Here is a 17,922-nt window from a genome sequence, read left to right as displayed (position 1 = left end):
AGATGTAAAGTGAATGGACTGACTTATTCCTTGCCACCCATTCTGAAACTAACTGCATCTTTTGTGTAGTAGCTGACGTGTATAGTGTTGAGTCATCCGCAAGTCGCTAGTAAAGATTGAAAAAAGTAAGGGGCCTAGACAGCTTCCTGATTCTACCTGGATTACGTTGGAGACTTCCATTAAAGATCACGCTATGATCTATGTTAGACAGGTAACTCTTTATCCACAATATAGCAGGGAGTATAAAGCCATAACACATGCGTTTTTTCCAACAGCAGACTATGATCGATAATGTCAAAAGCCGCACTGAAGTCTAACAAAACAGCCCCCAAAATCTTTTTATCATCACTTTTTCTCAGCCAATCAGTCATTTGTGTAAGTGCTGTTCTTGTTGAATGTCCTTCCCTATAAGCGTGTTGAAAGTCTGTTGTCAATTTGTTTACTGTAAAATAGCATTGTATCTGGTCCAACTATTTTTTTCCCAAAAGTTTAGTAAAGGTTGGTAACAAGCTGATTGGTCGGCTATTTGAGCCAGTAAAGGGGGCTATACGATTCTTGGGTAAGCGGAATGACTTTTGCTTCCCTCCAGGCCTTAGGGCACACACTCTCTATTAGGCTTAGATTGAAGATATTGCAAATAGGTGTGGCTATATCATCCGCTATTATTTTCAGTCATTTTCCATCGAGGTTGTCAGACCCCGGTGGCTTGTCCTTGATGATAGACAACAATAATGTTGTCATCTCTTCCACGCTGACTTTACGGAATTCAAAATGTGGGCAGTTATACTTGGATGTGTAGTGTTGGCATTTGTTGCTGGCATGTCATGCCTAAATTTGCTAATCTTGTCTATTCAAAAATCTTTAAAGTAGTTATAGTGCAGAAGGGAGAATGGCTCATGATAATGGCCGGAACGGAGATAATGGAATGGCATCAGACACCTGGAAACCATGTGTTTGATGTATTTGATAGCCTTATCTCCGTTCCGGCCATTATCATGAGCCATTCTCCCTTCTGCACTATAACTACTTTAAAGATTTTTGAATAGACAAGACTAGCAAATTTAGGCATGACATGCCAGCGGCGTTAGTAAAGATGTGATCAATACATGTTGATGATTTCATTCCTGTGATGTTTGTAACTCGTAGGTTGACTGATAACCAGGTTGCAGGAACTGGTTACAGTTTGAAACTTTTTCTTGAGTGGGCAGCTTAATGAAAGCCAGACAATATTTAAAATCCCCCAGAAAATATACTTCTCTATTGATATCACATACATTATCAAGCATTTCACACATATTATCCAGATACTGACTGTTAGCACTTGGTGGTCTATAGGAGCTTCCAACAATAATTTTCTTTAGTTGAGGCAGATTAACCTGTAGCCATATTACTTCAACAGCATTTAACATGAGATCCTCTCTCAGCTTTACAGGAATGTCGTTCTGAATATAGACTACCACACATTGGCATTTGTCTTTTCTGTAGATGTTATAGCCATGTATTGCCACCACTGTATTATCGAAGTGGTAGGAATATGAGTGTCATCTGTTACTAGCAAGTTAAGGATTTCGTGAACATTGTTTTAGGCTACATATGTTAATGTAGACTATTTCTAGCACTTTTCTGGGATGCTAGATTGTTTTTATTGCTTTACAGGAAAGCTTATCAGAAGTTATTGTTATGATATTTATGTTTGCGCTGATTCAGGAACACAATGGTAGGAATTAACGGAGCAGGGCTTGAGTCATTGATAAGTCATTGTCTCAATACAGCCTTGAAATGCGTGGACTGAGTCCAGGAGCCAAGATGATTTGGATGGACTCCGTCATTCCTGTAGAGTATCGTCTGTTACCAGAAGGTGTCAAAGTTATCAATAAAAGTGACTCCAGCAGAGCAACAGTAGTCTTTTAGCCAGATGTGTAATGCCAGTAGCCTGCTGAATTTTTCACACCGCGGCCCAACAATGGTACCGGATCTGAAATAATTGGCGCATTTTGGAATCTTTCAGTGCTAGAATCTGTTCTTTGAAATACATTTTCAGAAGTGCCGAGCTAGCCCTCCTAATTTCGTTTGACCCCACATGGACTACAACAGCGTCAGCTCCCATCAGCTGTCGTAGAATGGTCGGAAGCAGCCTTGTAATGTCCTGTACTCATGCTCCAGAATAGCACAGGTTTTTTTCCCCGGGAACCAGATGTTTCTTACCATAGAACTGCCGATGACAACAGCTGGTGCAATGGCTGAGGAGGTCCAGCTGTTCTTTCGCCTGTAGAGGAAATGTAATTACCTACTATGTTGTTTAATTAGACAGACATCCTATGCTGTTTTTACTGAGAGAATTGTCCATTGATATGTTAGCATTTTGCTGACACAGGCTTGTCTTGTGTGACTTAGTCATAAGTCTGGGCGTACAGATAAGAGCTGTTTGGGTCCGACTGCAATATGTGACATCTTGTTTTTACAATCTACAGGAACTGAGATGTGTGGAAACACGCAGGAAGGAACAGACAATGGTGGCAACGTCAGCTATCTTAATCTGCACAGACAAGCTAAATCAGCTTTTACACACCATGTTCCATCCCTGTTTCCACCCATCTGATAAAATGCCACAGACAAAATATTTTGTACGTTTTCTACAAGACGAGAGACAACTCTGTTCGTTGGGCTTTCCTAACGATGCACTGTTGAGTGGTTGTTATTGATTGCTTCATTTTTGCAAATCTTATAAAGTTGTTTTGAAGAATAGTCTCTCCTTTTGTCAGAATTATCACAACACTGCTCGAGTGATTTCGCAAACCGATGGACCCTAGCCAGCTGTAGTATCAACCATGGATGATAAATTGGCCGGAGTTTCAGACAGCCTCACGGTCTGATGAGGGTGGGAGGTCTGAGGATCTGAACCTGAGGTAGAAGCCACTGGGGAGGGAGACAGAACTGAGGACGGAGGCACAGGTACCTCCGGATCCGATCTCGAATCGGAATCCCCCAGAGAAGAAGGCTCCAGAACTTCTGGATCCAGGGCTAGTCTGTGTCCAGTCCAGGCTTAACATCACAAAGGAGGACACTGTTTTTGAGTGCCACAGCGAGTGACATATCTCCATGGCTGGTTGGAAGGATCAAGAACATCCACCAAGTCATCCAGGACCTACTAACACCTTTCTCCCTTTAGGATCCCTGCAGAGTACCGGCCAGTCGGATGTGGAGAGCCAACACAGCGGCGACACTTCCACCGGAGAAAGAAAATGTAGGCAGGCATGGATTACCCAGTAGCTTGTGTAGATTGGCTAGGTTGGCTACTTGTTTGCTAAGAGTAGCCACTGTAGTCCTCTGCAAGAAAACAATTGCTACATTGAAAGTCCGGCGGTCCACATTGTCCCGGAAGTAAGCTAAATAAACAGCTCCTGCAGTGTTGGAAGCATTTGTTAATGTCTACGGAGGCCAACCGGGCCTCCGAGTCTCTCCACTTGACATGGAACTCACAACTTGTCATAGAGAGAACCACACAGCTATTAAAAACGCGAGGCCAAGGTCAGCCTACACCAAAAACACACAATTCATTTGAATTTTTGTTAAATTCACAATGTGAAAAAATGAATGGAGATGTAGAGTATTATAACTCAGGCAAGTAAAACATGCTTTACACACACCTGGGAAGTAAGACTATTGGGCTACAGAAATGCTTGATGACCGACAAGGCGAGTGAATACCATTATGATTTTGTTCCCATTTCCATTTCAAAGTTTTAGAATAAAAAAAAATTAAAATAAAACCTGGATTTAATTTAAAATCCCCAAAATAAAATGTGCTTAATAAGTCACATAATAAATTGGACTACCTTGTACGTGTGGGGTACAGATACAGATAATTGTAAGGTCCCTCAGTTGAGCAGTGAATGTCAAACACAGACTCAACCACAAAGACCAGGCCTCGCAAAGAAGGGCACCTGTGGGTTGATGGGTAAAAACAACAAGCTGACATTGAATATCCATTTGAGTGAAGCTATTAATTACACTTGATTACAGTATAATCAAACTGTCCACTTAGGAAGCAACACTGATTGACAATAAATTTCACGTGCTGTTGTGTAAATGGAATAGACAACAAGTGGAAATTATAGGCAATTGGCAAGACACCCCCACAATAAAGGAGTGGTTCTGCAGGGGGTGACCACAGACCACTTCTCAGTTCCTAAGCTTCCTGGCTGATGTTTTGGTCACTTTTGAATGCTGGCGGTGCTTTCACTCTAGTGATAGCATAAGACGGATTCTACAACCCACACAAGTGGCTCAGGTAGTGCAGCTCATCCAGGATGGCACATCAATGCGAGCTGTGGCAAGAAGTTTTGCTGTGTCTGTAGTGTAGTAGCGTAGTGTCCAGAGCATAGAGGCGCTACCAGGAGACAGGCCAGTACATTACATTTACATTTAAGTCATTTAGCAGACGCTCTTATCCAGAGGAGCACTGCCAGAGCCCTGCCAAATGACCTCCAGCAGGCCACAAATGTGCATGTGTCTGCTCAAACGGTCAGAAACAGACTCCATGAGGGTGGTATGAGGGCCCGACGTCCACAGGTGGGGGTTGTGCTTTCAGCCCAACACCATGGAGGACGTTTGGCATTTGCCAGAGAACACCAAGATTGGCAAATTCGCCACTGGCGCCCTGTGCTCTTCACAGATGAAAGCAGGTTCACACTGAGCACGTGAAAGACGTGACAGAGTCTGGAGACGCCGTGGAGAACGTTCTGCTACCTGCCACATCCTCCAGCATGACCGGTTTGGCGTTGGGTCAGTCATGGTGTGGGGTGGCATTTCTTTGGGGGGACGTACAGCCCTCCATGTGCTCGCCAGAGGTAGCCTGACTGCCATTAGGTACCAAGATGAGATCCTCAGACCCCTTGTGAGACCATATGCTGGTGCGGTTGGCCCTGGGTTCCTCCTAATGCAAGACAATGCTAGACCTCATGTGGCTGGAGTGTGTCAGCAGTTCCTGCAAGAGGAAGGCATTGATGCTATGGACTGGCCCGCCCGTTCCCCAGACCTGAATCCAATTGAGCACATCTGGGACATCATGTCTCGCTCCATCCACCAACGCCACGTTGCACCACAGACTGTCCTAGAGTTGGCGGATGCTTTAGTCCAGGTTTGGGAGGAGATCCCTCAGGAGACCATCCGCCACCTCATGAGGAGCATGCCCAGGCGTTGTAGGGAAGTCATACAGGCACGTGGAGGCCACACACACTACTGAGCCTCATTTTGACTTGTTTTAAGGACATTACATCAAAGTTGGATCAGCCTGTAGTGTGGTTTTCCAATTTAATTTTGAGTGTGTCTCCAAATCCAGACAAATGGGTTGACAAATGTGATTTCCATTGATCATTTGTGTGATTTCGTTGTCAGCACATTCAACTATGTAAAGAAAAAGTATTTAATAAGAATATTTCATTCATTCTGATCTAGGATGTGTTATTTTAGTGTTCCTTTTATTTTTTTGAGCAGTGTATATAAAAATCAGCATCTGCTTTTTTTGGTCCTCCAATAATCAGTATCGGCGTTGAAAAATCATAATCGGTCGACCTCTATCGTTTTGACAATATCACAAAATTATTTTTGCATTTGTTGGCTGGAACTGTGCCAAAACTCCAGTATTTCTCCTTCATAGCTTGTTCTCCATCTTATTTTTATATATGGAGCAAATTTGTTTTTAGCAATTATTTCCATGACTGATTAAAACTCAAGCAAATAAACCACCTCTACCCTCCGCACGGTTGGCAAAAGTGGTCACCAGAGAACAAACTGGATGAGATGAGCTTCGTTTGAGACTATCCTATCAAACCTGAAGAACTGTGATGTTCTGTTTCACAGAGTCATGGCTGAACTAGGACATGGATAATATACATCTCACTGGCTTTTCCATGCACCGGCAAGACCGGTCAGCAGAGCCTCAGGTAAGATTGGGGGGGGGGTCTCTGTTACCAACAGCTGGAAGTCTCGAGGTTTAACTCACCTGAGTTAGAATACCTCATGATAAGCTGCAGACCATACTACTTCTCAAGAGTGTTTTCATCTATATTTTCCATAGCTGTCTATTTACCACCAGAAACCGATGCTGGCACAAAGACTGCAGTCAACGAGCTGTATAAGGACCTAAGCAAACAAGAAGAGGCACACCCAGAAGTGGCACTTCTCGTGGCAGGTGATTTAAATACAAGGAAACTGAAATCTGTTTTACCTCATTTTTACCAGCATGCCACCTGCGCAACTAGAGGCAACAAAATTCTATATCATCTTTCCTCCATAAACAAAAATGCAGCTTAGGCTCTCCCTCCCTCCTTCTGACAAATGTGACCTTAACTCTATCCTCCTGATTCCTGCTTAAAATCAAAAACTCAAACATGAAGTATCAGTAACGCTCAATGACAGAAGTGGTCCGATTAAGCAGATGCTCAGCAACAGGACTGTTTCACTAGCACAGACTGGAATATGTTTCAGAATTCATCCGAGTTTACCACATCAGTCACCAACTTCATTAATAAGTTAATTGACGACATCATCCCCAGTGACCTTATGTACATATCTAAACCAAAAGCTATGGATTACAGGCAACATCCGCATCGAGCTAAAGGCTAAAGCTGCTGCTTTCAAGAAGCAGGACACTAATCCGGAAGCTTATAAGAAATCCCACTATGACCTCAGACAAGGCATCAAACAGGCAAAGCTTCAATAAAGGACCAAGATCTAATCCTACTATGCCGGCTCTGATGCTCATCAGATGTGATAGGGGTTGCAAACTATCACAGATTACAAAGGGAAACCCAGCCACGAACTGCCCAGTGAGGGGAGCCTACCAGACGAGCTAAATGCCATCTATGCTCGCTTTGAGGCAAGCAACACTGAACCATGCACGAGAGCACCAGCTGTTCCAGACTGTGTGATCTCCCACTCCGAAGTCGATGCGAGTTAACCTGTTTAATTAAAGGTCTAACATTTACAAGGCCACAGGGCCAGACGGATTACCAGGACGTGTACTCAGAGCGCTGACCAGCCGGCAAGTGTCTTCCCTGACATTTTCAACCTCTCTGCGATCTGTAATACCTACATGTTTCAAGCAGACCAACACAATCCCTGTGCCTAAGAATGCCAAGGTAACCTGTCTAAATGACTATCTTAGCCATGAAATGAGTAGTGTGTACGGCCCTGTACATCACTGGGGCCGAGCTCCCTACCATCTAGGACCTCTATACCAGGCGGTGTCAGAGGAAGGCCTGAAGGATTGTCAAAGACACTAGCCACCCAAGTCATGGACTTGGATGTTTTCTCTGCTACCGCAAAGCAAGCAGCACTGATGCACCAAGTCTGGAACCAACAGGACCCTGAACAGCTTCTACCCCAAAGCCATAAGACTCCATAATAGTTAAACAAATGGCTATCTGCATTCACTCTTTTTGCATGAACTCTTTTGACTCATTACATACACTGCTACTACAGTTTATTAACTATCCTGTTGCCTAGTCACTGTACCCCTACCTATATGTACATACAGTATGTTTAGCCTTACTTGAAAAAGAAAGAAAGCGTTAAGTAAAAGTTCATGTTTCCCTTTACTGGGAGTAAAGGGCCTAACCCGAACCATGAAAAACATCCACAGACCATTATTCCTACTCCACCAAACTTTACAGTTGGTACTATGCATTTGGGCAGATAGCGTTCTCCTGGCATCCGCCAACCCAGACTTGTCCGTCGGACTACCAGATGGAGAAACATAATGCATCACTGCAGAAGACGCATCTCCACTGCTCCAGAGTCCAATGGGGGTGAGCTTTACACCACTCCAGCCAACGCTTGGCATTACGCATGGTGATCTTAGCTTTGTGTGCGGCTGCATGGCCATGGAAACCCATTTCATGAAGCGCCCAATGAACGGTTACTTCCAGAGGCAGTTTGGAACTCGATAACGAGTGTTGCAATTGAGGACAGACGATTTTTACGTGCTATGTACTTCAGCACTTGGCGGTCCGGGTCTGAGAGCTTGTGTGGCCTACCATTTTGAGACGATTCCACTTCACAATAACAGCACTTGCAGTTGATGGGGGCAGCTCTAGCAGGGAAGAAATTTGACGAACTGGCTTGTTGGAAAGGTGCCATCCTATGACGGTGCCATGTTGAAAGTCAATGAGCTCTTCAGTAAGGCCATTCTACTGCCAATGTTTGTCGATTTCATTCACCGGTCAGCAATGGGTGTGGCTGAAATAGCCAAATCCGATCATTTAAAGGGGTATCTACATACTTTTGTATATATATATATAGTGTATCAATGTGGGCTTAGTTTTGCTTTTCCCTTTAACTGTGACAATAAATAACACAAGTTCTCGAGTCTTCCTTCTTCATTAAAGAGTGAAATGTGATCACTCTGTAAAAAGCCTTTCCACAAAAACTTTCAATTGCCTGATATAAAAATATAAAAATTCCACTGTTTATGCTCGATTACCAAGAATACCATTCTGGTTAAAAGGTCCAATTAAGTACTGTGATTTCTTTTTGACAATTTGTATTGAAAACAGAAGAAAAACAAAGCTTCTTAGCAATTTCTCAAGCAATAATTTTGCTAGGACTGTCTGGGAGTGGTCTATGTGGAGAAGGGAAAACTGAAAACGAGTTGTTATTGGCAGAGAGGTTTGGAACTCTTTGTTATTGGTCGACTAACTCATTTAATCGCCTGTGACCAGGGTGGAAATGCAAATAAATGCTAAATGATTGAGCAGTTGTTGACTGCACTGGGCCTTTAACCATATAAACCAGACAGTGTTTTAAAATTCTAATCTTCTTCACTTTGGATTGTGGAGATGTTTGTGTTCATCCAAACATTGAATAGGTGACTTCTCCATTAGAATTGTGTATGTGTCTGGGGGTTTTAGAATTGTCATTCATGTCGTAGCTGAATTTCACACTGAGGCAATTCAAGCTAAGTGTGCTGTTGCCCAAGGGCACAACAAGAGCATGCCCCATTTAAGATTAGGACCTGCTATGCATACTAGCCTATTTTGTGAAACACTGCCATTACAGGACTTGACAATGATTCTAGATCAGCCTGGAAGGCAAGCTTGAACCCACATGGAATTAGAACTTGTAAACTATACAAGTATAAGTTATCAGTGGATTCCAAGCAAGTCTAATAACGATTTCAGCAAAAACAATTGTAACAAGTGTAACAAGACACAAATGACAATAAATATTCATATTCATCCATCAAAGCTAATGTTGGAGCTCCTGTTTAAATCTATCAGATTCACCAGTGTGATAGGACCACTTCTACGAATATCATAAAGGCATGTGAAAAATCGCTCAATCAGGAAGCACGTTGGGAGGTGATGAAGCCGTGATGCTCCATCAATGACAGTCGAATTACGATTCAAACTTGAGACTTTGAAACAACTCCCGATTTATGTTCTCAGTCGGTGTGTACCACAGTGCATGTGTGATCTAAGAGATATATATACACACACACAAAAGGTATGTGGACACTCCTTCAAAAGAGTGGATTTGGCCACACCCGCTGCTGACAGGTGTATTTAAATCAAAATAAAAATTGAAATAAATTAGCACACAGCCATGCAATCTCCATAGTCAAACATTGGCCATAGAATGGCCTTACTGGTGTATAGCTCGCCACCATAGGACTCTGGAGCATTGGAAATGCGCTTTCAGGAGTGATGAATCACGCTTCACCATCTGGCAGTATGACAGACTGGGTTTGGAGGATGACAGGAAAACGCTACCTGCCCCAATGCATAGTGCCAACTGTAAAGTTTGGGGAAGAGGAATAACGGTCTGGGGCTATTTTTCATGGTTCGGGCTACAGCATACAATGACATTCTAGACGATTATGTACTTCCAACTTTGTGGCAACTGTTTGGGAATGGCCCTTTTCTGCTTCAGTATGACAATGCCCTGGTGCTTAAGGCGAGGTCCAGACAGAAATGGTTTGTTGAGAGCGGTGTGGGAGAACTTGACTGGCCTGCACATCAGTATGGATGTCCCTCCAACCACCTCTCCCTGTCCAGGTCAATCAATTGCCTGGTCACAGCCGGACCACCGCGGCCCCCCTCCGCTGGGCCGTGCTCTCTGGATCAGAGTCCCTTTGGTTGTTGTGGCCTGCACGCAGTCAGCGTTTAAGCAGCTCAGGTCTGTGGCTCTGGCCTCAAATTCAGCTTCGAGACACGACAGAGACCTGATAATTCCAGCCATTGTGATAGGGAGTTCGATGGCGAGGCATACATCTGTACCTGGGGCAAAGACTTTGTTTTCCTGGGGCAAAAGTTCAGGATATCACCAGGTTGCTTCCCGAGGCTGTGCGTCAGTCACCGGGGGCTGAAACTGTTATAGTTAATGTGGGGTTGAAAGACATTATGAAGGGCAGCTCAAAACAGCAGAAGATGGATTGTAAAAGAACTAATTGTTCACTACTTGACACCAACAAACGCCCCATAATATCTGGCACTCTGCATTCCCTAAATCATGGCATTTAACAGTTCAACAGACTTTTGGTTCTCCATAACTGCCTACGTGACTATTCATAGCATTGTTGAGACAATGACTTATCAATGACCCAAGCCCAACTCAGTTAATCTCTACCATTGTGTCGCTGAGTTGTCATAATGCTTCAGCAAATGTACATTATCCCAGTGGCGTTGGAAGATAATGTAAGTAACCTAATTAATGTCCCTCTTACTGTCCTGAATGCCTCTGCTGATCCTACAGCTATCATATGCAGTAATCATGTGCCTATGAACCAGAGTTATACTGTTAGCACCGAGGGGGTGTAAAATACATTATATACATGTGATATGAGTAAAGTAAGATATGTAAACATTATAAAAGTGGCATTGTATAAAGTGACTAGTGATCCATTTATTAAAGTGGCCAGTGATTGGGTCTCAATGTAGGCAGCAGCCTCTCTGAGTTAGTGTTTGCTGTTTAGCAGTCTGATGGCCTTGAGATAAAAGCTGGTTTTCAGTCTGATGGCCTTGAGATAGAAGCTGGTTTTCAGTCTCCCGGTCCCAGCTTTGATGCACCTGTACTGACCTCGCCTTCTGGATGGTAGCGGTGTGAACAGGCAGTGGCTCGGGTGGTTGTTGTCCTTCATGATCCTTTTGGTCTTCCTGTTACATCGAGTGCTGTAGGTGTCATGGAGGGCAGGTAGTTTGCCCCCGGTGATGTGTTGTGCAGACCTCACTACCCTCTGGAGAGCATTGCCGTTGTGGACAGAGCAGTTGCCGTACCAGGCTGTAAAACAGCCAGACAGGATGCTCTCGATTGTTGCATCTCTAAATGTTTGTCAGGGTTTTGACAAGCCACATTTCTTCAGTCTCCTGAGGTTGAAGAGGCGCTGTTGCGCCTTTTTCACCACACTGTCTGTGTGGGTGGACCATTTCCATTTGTCTGTGATGTGTACGCCGAGGAACTTCAAACTTTCCACCTTCTCCACTGCTGTCCCATCGATGTGGATAGGATATGTGCTCCCTTTGCTGTTTCCTGAAGTACAATCATGTCCTTTGTTTTGTTGATGTTGAGTGAGAGGTTGTTTTCCTGACACCACACTCCCGAGTGCCCTCACCTCCTCCCTGTAGGCTGTCTCATCATTGACTCAGTAAATTCAGCAATTTTTTTTGGGTGTTCCAAACTTTTCCCTCCTGCCAGTGACGTAACAACGCCAATATGGTGATTCACATTAGCTGGAGTCCTAAATCTTAGTGATTCCATTCCTCTTTAACAGCATTCTCAACAAGGCACGTCCTACAGGCCCTAGTTTCTACCTTCTTAACAACACTATCAACAAGGCAGGTCCTACAGGCCCTAGTTTCTACCTTCTTAACAACACTATCAACAAGGCAGGTCCTACAGGCCCTAATTTTGCCACACCTGGACTACTGTTCAGTCATGGTGTCAGGTGCCACAAAGAGGGGCTTAGCAAAATTACAATCATTGCTCCCATTCCAACTTACGTCCATTGGCGTGGCTTAGCGGGTTGACGGAGCAAGGAGTCTGGTTAGCCAGGCAACCGATTCCATCCACCACAACCTCAAACTGTTAGTGGTGGAGACTCGGGCTACGTCCCAACTGACACCCTATTCCCTATGTAGTGCACTACTTTTGCCTAACCGTATGGACCCTGTTCAAAAGAAGTGCACTACATAGGGAATAAAGTGCCATTTTAGATGCAGCCTCTGAGAGGCAAGGGTTTCATTATGGAGGGAATGAAGTGGACACTCCCACTGCAAAATCTTCTTTTGTTTCAGTGAACATATGTTACTAATAAGAAGCCCTGTAAACCCTACAATTACACAATCCTGCTCTGAACTGCTTTACAAGATTAGCACCCTTCAAAAACTGAGCTGGGCAGAAGGACTTGAACACACACACACAACTACACAGATGCTCGCATATACAGTGCCTTCAGAAAGAATTCACACCCCTTGACTTCTTAAAAATGTTGTCGTGTTAGAGCCTACATTTTTTTATTAATTAAAAAGAGGTTTCGCGTCAAGGATTCAAACCCTTTGTTATGTCAGGCCTAAATAAATTCAGGAGTAAATATGTGCTTAAAAAGGCTAATAATAAGTTGCATGGACTCACTCTGTGTGCAATAATTGTCTTGAACATGATTTTTGAACAAATAACTCGTCCCTGTACCCCACACATACACTGTATTCAGACCCCTCATCAATCTACACACAATAACCCATAATGATCATGTGAAAACAGGTCGAGACACCAAACTCAGGGAGGTGAGCAAGAAGCCAATGGTCACTCTGACAGAGCTCCAGAGTTCTTCTGTGGAGATGGAATAACCTTCCAGAAGGACAACCATCTCTGCAGCGCTCCACCAATCAGGCCTTTATGGTAGAGTGGCTAGACGGAAGCCACTCCTTAGTAAAAGACAACACCACAACACGCTTGGAGTTTGCCAAATGGCAAATAATCAAGATTCTCTGGTCTGAAGAAAACAAGATTGAACTCTGAAACATGACCCGCCTAACCGGGCAGTTGTGGCACAGCCCAGGAATGAACGTGCCTTAAACCAGGGCCGCAGGGCCACTCCATAGGCCCATGGATTCATTGTTTCATTGTGTGAATTGTTTGCCCTTAGATTTTTTTATTTTGGTCAATCCCCCATTAGATGTCACCAGAAGTAAATGTACCGTTAATCCCCGTCATTTGTTTACATACATTTCTGTTAATGCATGTATTAATTAGTCATTTACTCAGAGAAACGTTGTTTGCAGAGTTCAGTACCTGCTACACTTGTGAGAAACAAGTTTGCCTAAGCAGAGAAATAGATGCACTTCCTCAATCAAGAAAGCAAAATCTAGCTACTTTATATCTTAGACTGCTGGAGATCCTTCAATTTTGGAAAATAGTTAATGCACTGAAGTGTGAAAACTCCTCTCCTTCCCTGCAGAAGCAAGTTGTCAAAATCTGGTATCATTCATGAGAAAAAATATATATATATTTGAAAGAAATGGTGGTTGAACTGACCCTGGTCAGCTAATCAACTGCCTGTGTATTTGAGTCTGTGTATATTTTTAAAAACAAACATATACTTTCCAATTGTATTTCCAAATGTATTAAAATATTCAACAACTTGTCTTTTCAAATCAAATATAAATCGGAATACTTAGTTTGAATATATGTGATAACAATTGAGATATTTGAACCCAGGTCTGTTATACATACGCACATTGGATGGTGCCCTTAGTGGTCGAGTCCTTGCTGGATTGACAAAAAACTATTTCAAAAAGCATTTAGATGAGTTAATAAATAAATCAATTGGCTTCTTCTGTAGGAACAGATCTGTATCGATCCCTGTGGGACACCCTTTGTTATGTCCAGAAATCCTGATTTAACACCAGCAGTAAACAACACTTGTAACACTGTGTTCCGTCCTTTAAATCATTTTGAAACTGGCTACACTCAGCCTGGTCCAGGACAATTGATGAAAGCCTCTGAATAAGTCATGAGTGATCCACAGTGTCAATAAAAAGGACCGGACAGTGTTTCTTCTTATCCAAACAATTAAGAACATAATTTAAAAACAAAGAAGTAGCAGAGATGGTGTTGTGACCTGGTCTGAAACCTGACTGGTGTACATTTAGAATACAATTCGTAGTTAAAAGGGATCTAAGTTGAGTATTTAACAATGATTCTAGAATATTTGCTCGGTAAGAGAGCTTGGGAATGAGGCAATCATTATTTAGGTAACATGGGTCACAAATATTCACTAGAAGTTTACTGAATTTCCATTGAGCCAAATGGAGGCTGGGAGAGGAAAGATCAGTCAACTCAATGACTAGGGTCAATTAAACCACCATTTCTTTCAAATAAAAAGCCTACAGAGCTAAATGCTAATTAAAAGAATCACTTATCAATTTTTTTCTCAGTAATGATGCCAGAGACTGAGACAACGTGCTTAGGCAGGGAAGTGTAGGAATTTCCACACTTCAGTGCATTAACTTTCCAAAATGTTGACGGATCACCAGCAGAGTCTGAGATAGAACTAGAAAGTAGCTTGATTTAGCTTTCTTAATTGAGGAAGTACATCCATTTCTCAATTGCCTGAAATGCTGCCAGTCAACAATCAGCACCAGCAGTCCATTTTCCTCATAATTCCCTTTACTTGTGTACTTACTGACAACAGTAAACATCCGGATATACATTCAGTGGCACAAACTACAAAATATTAAACTCTTCCATTAATAGCACTAGTTCCTCCAGAGCTTTCTTCCTACTTTTTTCTGGCCAATTCCCATTATAATGTTGGTCTATAAGCCACTGCTTTGCTCTCAGAAGCTTGCTTGGGCTAAAACCTCTGTTTAATACTCTGTTGTAATGAAATTCTACGATTAATACAAATATAGTTTTGAAACAAATGTAATTGATTTGGACACGAGGCCTAGGGTGTTAGCTGGGAGTGTATTACTATGCGTAGGCTAGCTGCAACTGCATTATGTGCAGCAATGAATAAGTTGTTTAGTTTGGGTAGTGAAATAGAACAGCTCATTTGCCTTTACTGATATGGCATTTTGTTCCATTTATGTGTGGTCGCTTGGAAAGGGTGAAGAATTAGGTTCACAGTGCATCGGTCTATGATGAAAATGCTTAATGTTTAATGTGATGGGGAAAAGGCAATTCTGAGGTTCATGAATAAAACATGTATACCAGGTTATTCCAACACTCCAGTGAGTTAGCTACAGTAGAGTCCTCTTTAAATATCCATGCACGAGAAGAAAAAAGACAATCGTCCTCTTAAATTGTTAATATATAACAGAACGGATGTTCTAGCATAGGCTAACGGCAAGAGCTGCTGGGCATTTTATTTTCTACATGAAAAAGGTTGATGACAGAATTGAGACAGAGGGACACAAACTGGCCAGGGCGGTGTTCCATTCTTCGATTATTTCCAATACGCTACACCTGAGTGACAGGCATTAGGCTACATATCTGACAGTTGAAATAGGACATAATCTCCGCGTTTTTAGATGAGCAATGGCCCATTCCTAGGTATACAGAGAGCAACATTTACGAGCCTACTAGGGGAGCGCATTGAAACTCAAGGTATTTCTTATCCGAGACATGTTTGCATAGGATATTTAAACATTGTGACACCATTCACAACCCGTGCGTAAACATAAGCAAAATATACGGGCAGCATCATATTTTGAACACCCTTACCTGTGCAGTCTTTTCCTTTCCCTTTGCATTCGCCACTTTGTAGGTAGGATGCCAATGATCCAGGCAATGAAGCGACAGCCACGAAGCAGAGGAACGCCAAGGAAGAAGCAGCCAAAGGTCCGGGCAACCGACCAGGTCGCAAGCTTCCAACCATGATGAAAAGGATGGAGACGATAACCAAACAAGGCTACTGTCACAGAACGTATCCAAAATTAAGTCAGTTCGACAACTTGACGAATATATTGATGGGTAAATTGTGTTGAATGAAAGAGCACAGCATAGAAGCAAGGATGCATGCACGAAGGAACACGCACTATGACAACGGGACGCGATGCAAAAAATAATATAGGGGTATTCTTAGATGCAGAACACACAATTCTGAAGGCTCTTTACTCCAAATAAACGAGGTGGTCATCTATGAAACCTCGGTGGCTGACGAAAATCCCCAAGACGACAACAGAAGCAGCAACAGCATCCTCGTAGTCCGTCCTTCCAACACGCTCTGGGTCGTTTTATGATTTATCTGACGCCCCGGATTTAACACCGAGGCAAATCCCTGCTTTCAAAACAACACCTCGCTTGAATCTTCCTTTGAATCAATGTAAGTAGCCCTACACTCCCGGTACGTTTCCGTTCATAAAACCAAATCTGGTTTCAATAACCGGGAATTAAAGAGAAAAGGCGCCGGAATGCGAAACAGCCACAGCAGCTACAACAAAGAGATTTTGAGAGAATAGTCACGTGAGAGGATGCCCCCCCTTCCTAGCCCTTTTGGGTGAACTATCCCTTTAATAGCTCTCCTGGAGTGACTGTCCCTACTCATTGGCAGTGAACAGCTAAAACAGCTGTGAAATCTCTACTCTGGGAAGGGATTTTTCACTGTTTCGTATTGGTTGCCTGCAGTGAACAACTTGAAGAAAATGATGGGCTGCAAGTCTTATTTTCTTCTGTTTGTTCATGTTGTTCCCACACCACATTTGCAGTGAAGGGTGATTTCCACAGTGTGTTGAAGACAGTCCTGGGTAAGAGTACACTCTTACAGGCTGACTACAAGGTTCACGCCGCGTGCGCGAGCATTGCAAAATAAATTAAGAAATCTATGTTAAACAATTATTGCACCCACACTGCTCGCACACGCCTTCGAGTGTCTGCGTTGCCAAGGGCTAAAATAGAAGTCAGTTCTATTTCTGACGCAGATCACACTGCAAGTCCTGCCTCTCCCATCTCCTCATTGGTTTATAGAAGCAGGTACCCTGTAGCTCAGTTGGTAGAGCATGGCGCTTGTAACGCCAGGGTAGTGGGTTCGATCCCGGGAAAACAGGAGAAGATAAAGCTTGGAAGGAAGAGGGATGACCATACTGTTTTAGAATGTATGCACAGGTAAAATAACATGACTGTTTATATTCCAGGACAAATTGGATAAAAGCGTCTGCTAAATGGCATATATTATTATTATTATTATTATATTATCTCCTCATTGGTTATACCCACGTGGGTGACCTTAAGACGAACGAGGTCAGTGGCGGTAAATCACCTAATTTATGAAAGTTGCCAATCGCAGTATAAAGTCAAGAGAAGATAAGGTGCTATCTATGTCACACCCTGATCTGTTTCACCTGTGATTGTCTCCACCCCCTCCAGATGTTGCTTTACTATCCCCGGTGTATTTATGCCTGTGTTTGCTGTCTCTCTGTGCCAGTTCGTCTTGTTTGTCAAGTCAACCAGCGTTTTTGTGTCTCAGCGCCTGCTTTTCCCAGTCTCTCTTTTCTCACCCTCCGGGTTTTGACCCTTGCCTGTCCTGACTCTGACCTGGTTACTGAGCACTCTGTCTGCCCCTGACCTCGAGCCTGCCTATCGTCCTGTAGCGTTTGGACTCTGACCTGGTTACTGAGCACTCTGTCTGCCCCTGACCTCGAGCCTGCCTATCGTCCTGTAGCGTTTGGACTCTGACCTGGTTTATGAACTCTCACCTGTCCCCGACCTGCCTTTTGCCTACCCCTTTTGTTATAATAAATATCGGAGCTCAACCATCTGCCTCCTGTGTCTGCATTTGGGTCTCGCCTTGTGCCCTAGAACTAGAAAAGAGTTCTTCGGCTGTCCCCATAGGAGAACCATTTGAAGAATCCTTGTTGGTTCCAGGTAAAACCCTTTTGGTTCCATGTAGAATCCTTTCGACAGATGGTTCTACATTGAAGCC

At 43.3% G+C, this 17,922-nt stretch overlaps 1 protein-coding gene across 1 annotated transcript in view; it reads right to left on the bottom strand.

Annotated features, from left to right (window-relative positions):
* Positions 1-16,451, bottom strand: part of LOC124009614 (tomoregulin-1-like) — a 67,883-nt gene extending 51,432 nt beyond the window's left edge. The window contains exon 1 of the mRNA XM_046321594.1: positions 15,726-16,451. Coding sequence (XP_046177550.1) covers positions 15,726-15,879 — 154 coding nt within the window. The 5' untranslated portion in view covers positions 15,880-16,451. The remainder of the gene's footprint in view (positions 1-15,725) is intronic.
* Positions 16,452-17,922: the final 1,471 nt, after the last annotated feature.

Source organism: Oncorhynchus gorbuscha, linkage group LG22 (assembly GCF_021184085.1).
Source record: "Oncorhynchus gorbuscha isolate QuinsamMale2020 ecotype Even-year linkage group LG22, OgorEven_v1.0, whole genome shotgun sequence".
Taxonomy (NCBI): domain Eukaryota; kingdom Metazoa; phylum Chordata; class Actinopteri; order Salmoniformes; family Salmonidae; genus Oncorhynchus; species Oncorhynchus gorbuscha.
This window is presented reverse-complemented; position numbering and strand designations above follow the sequence as displayed.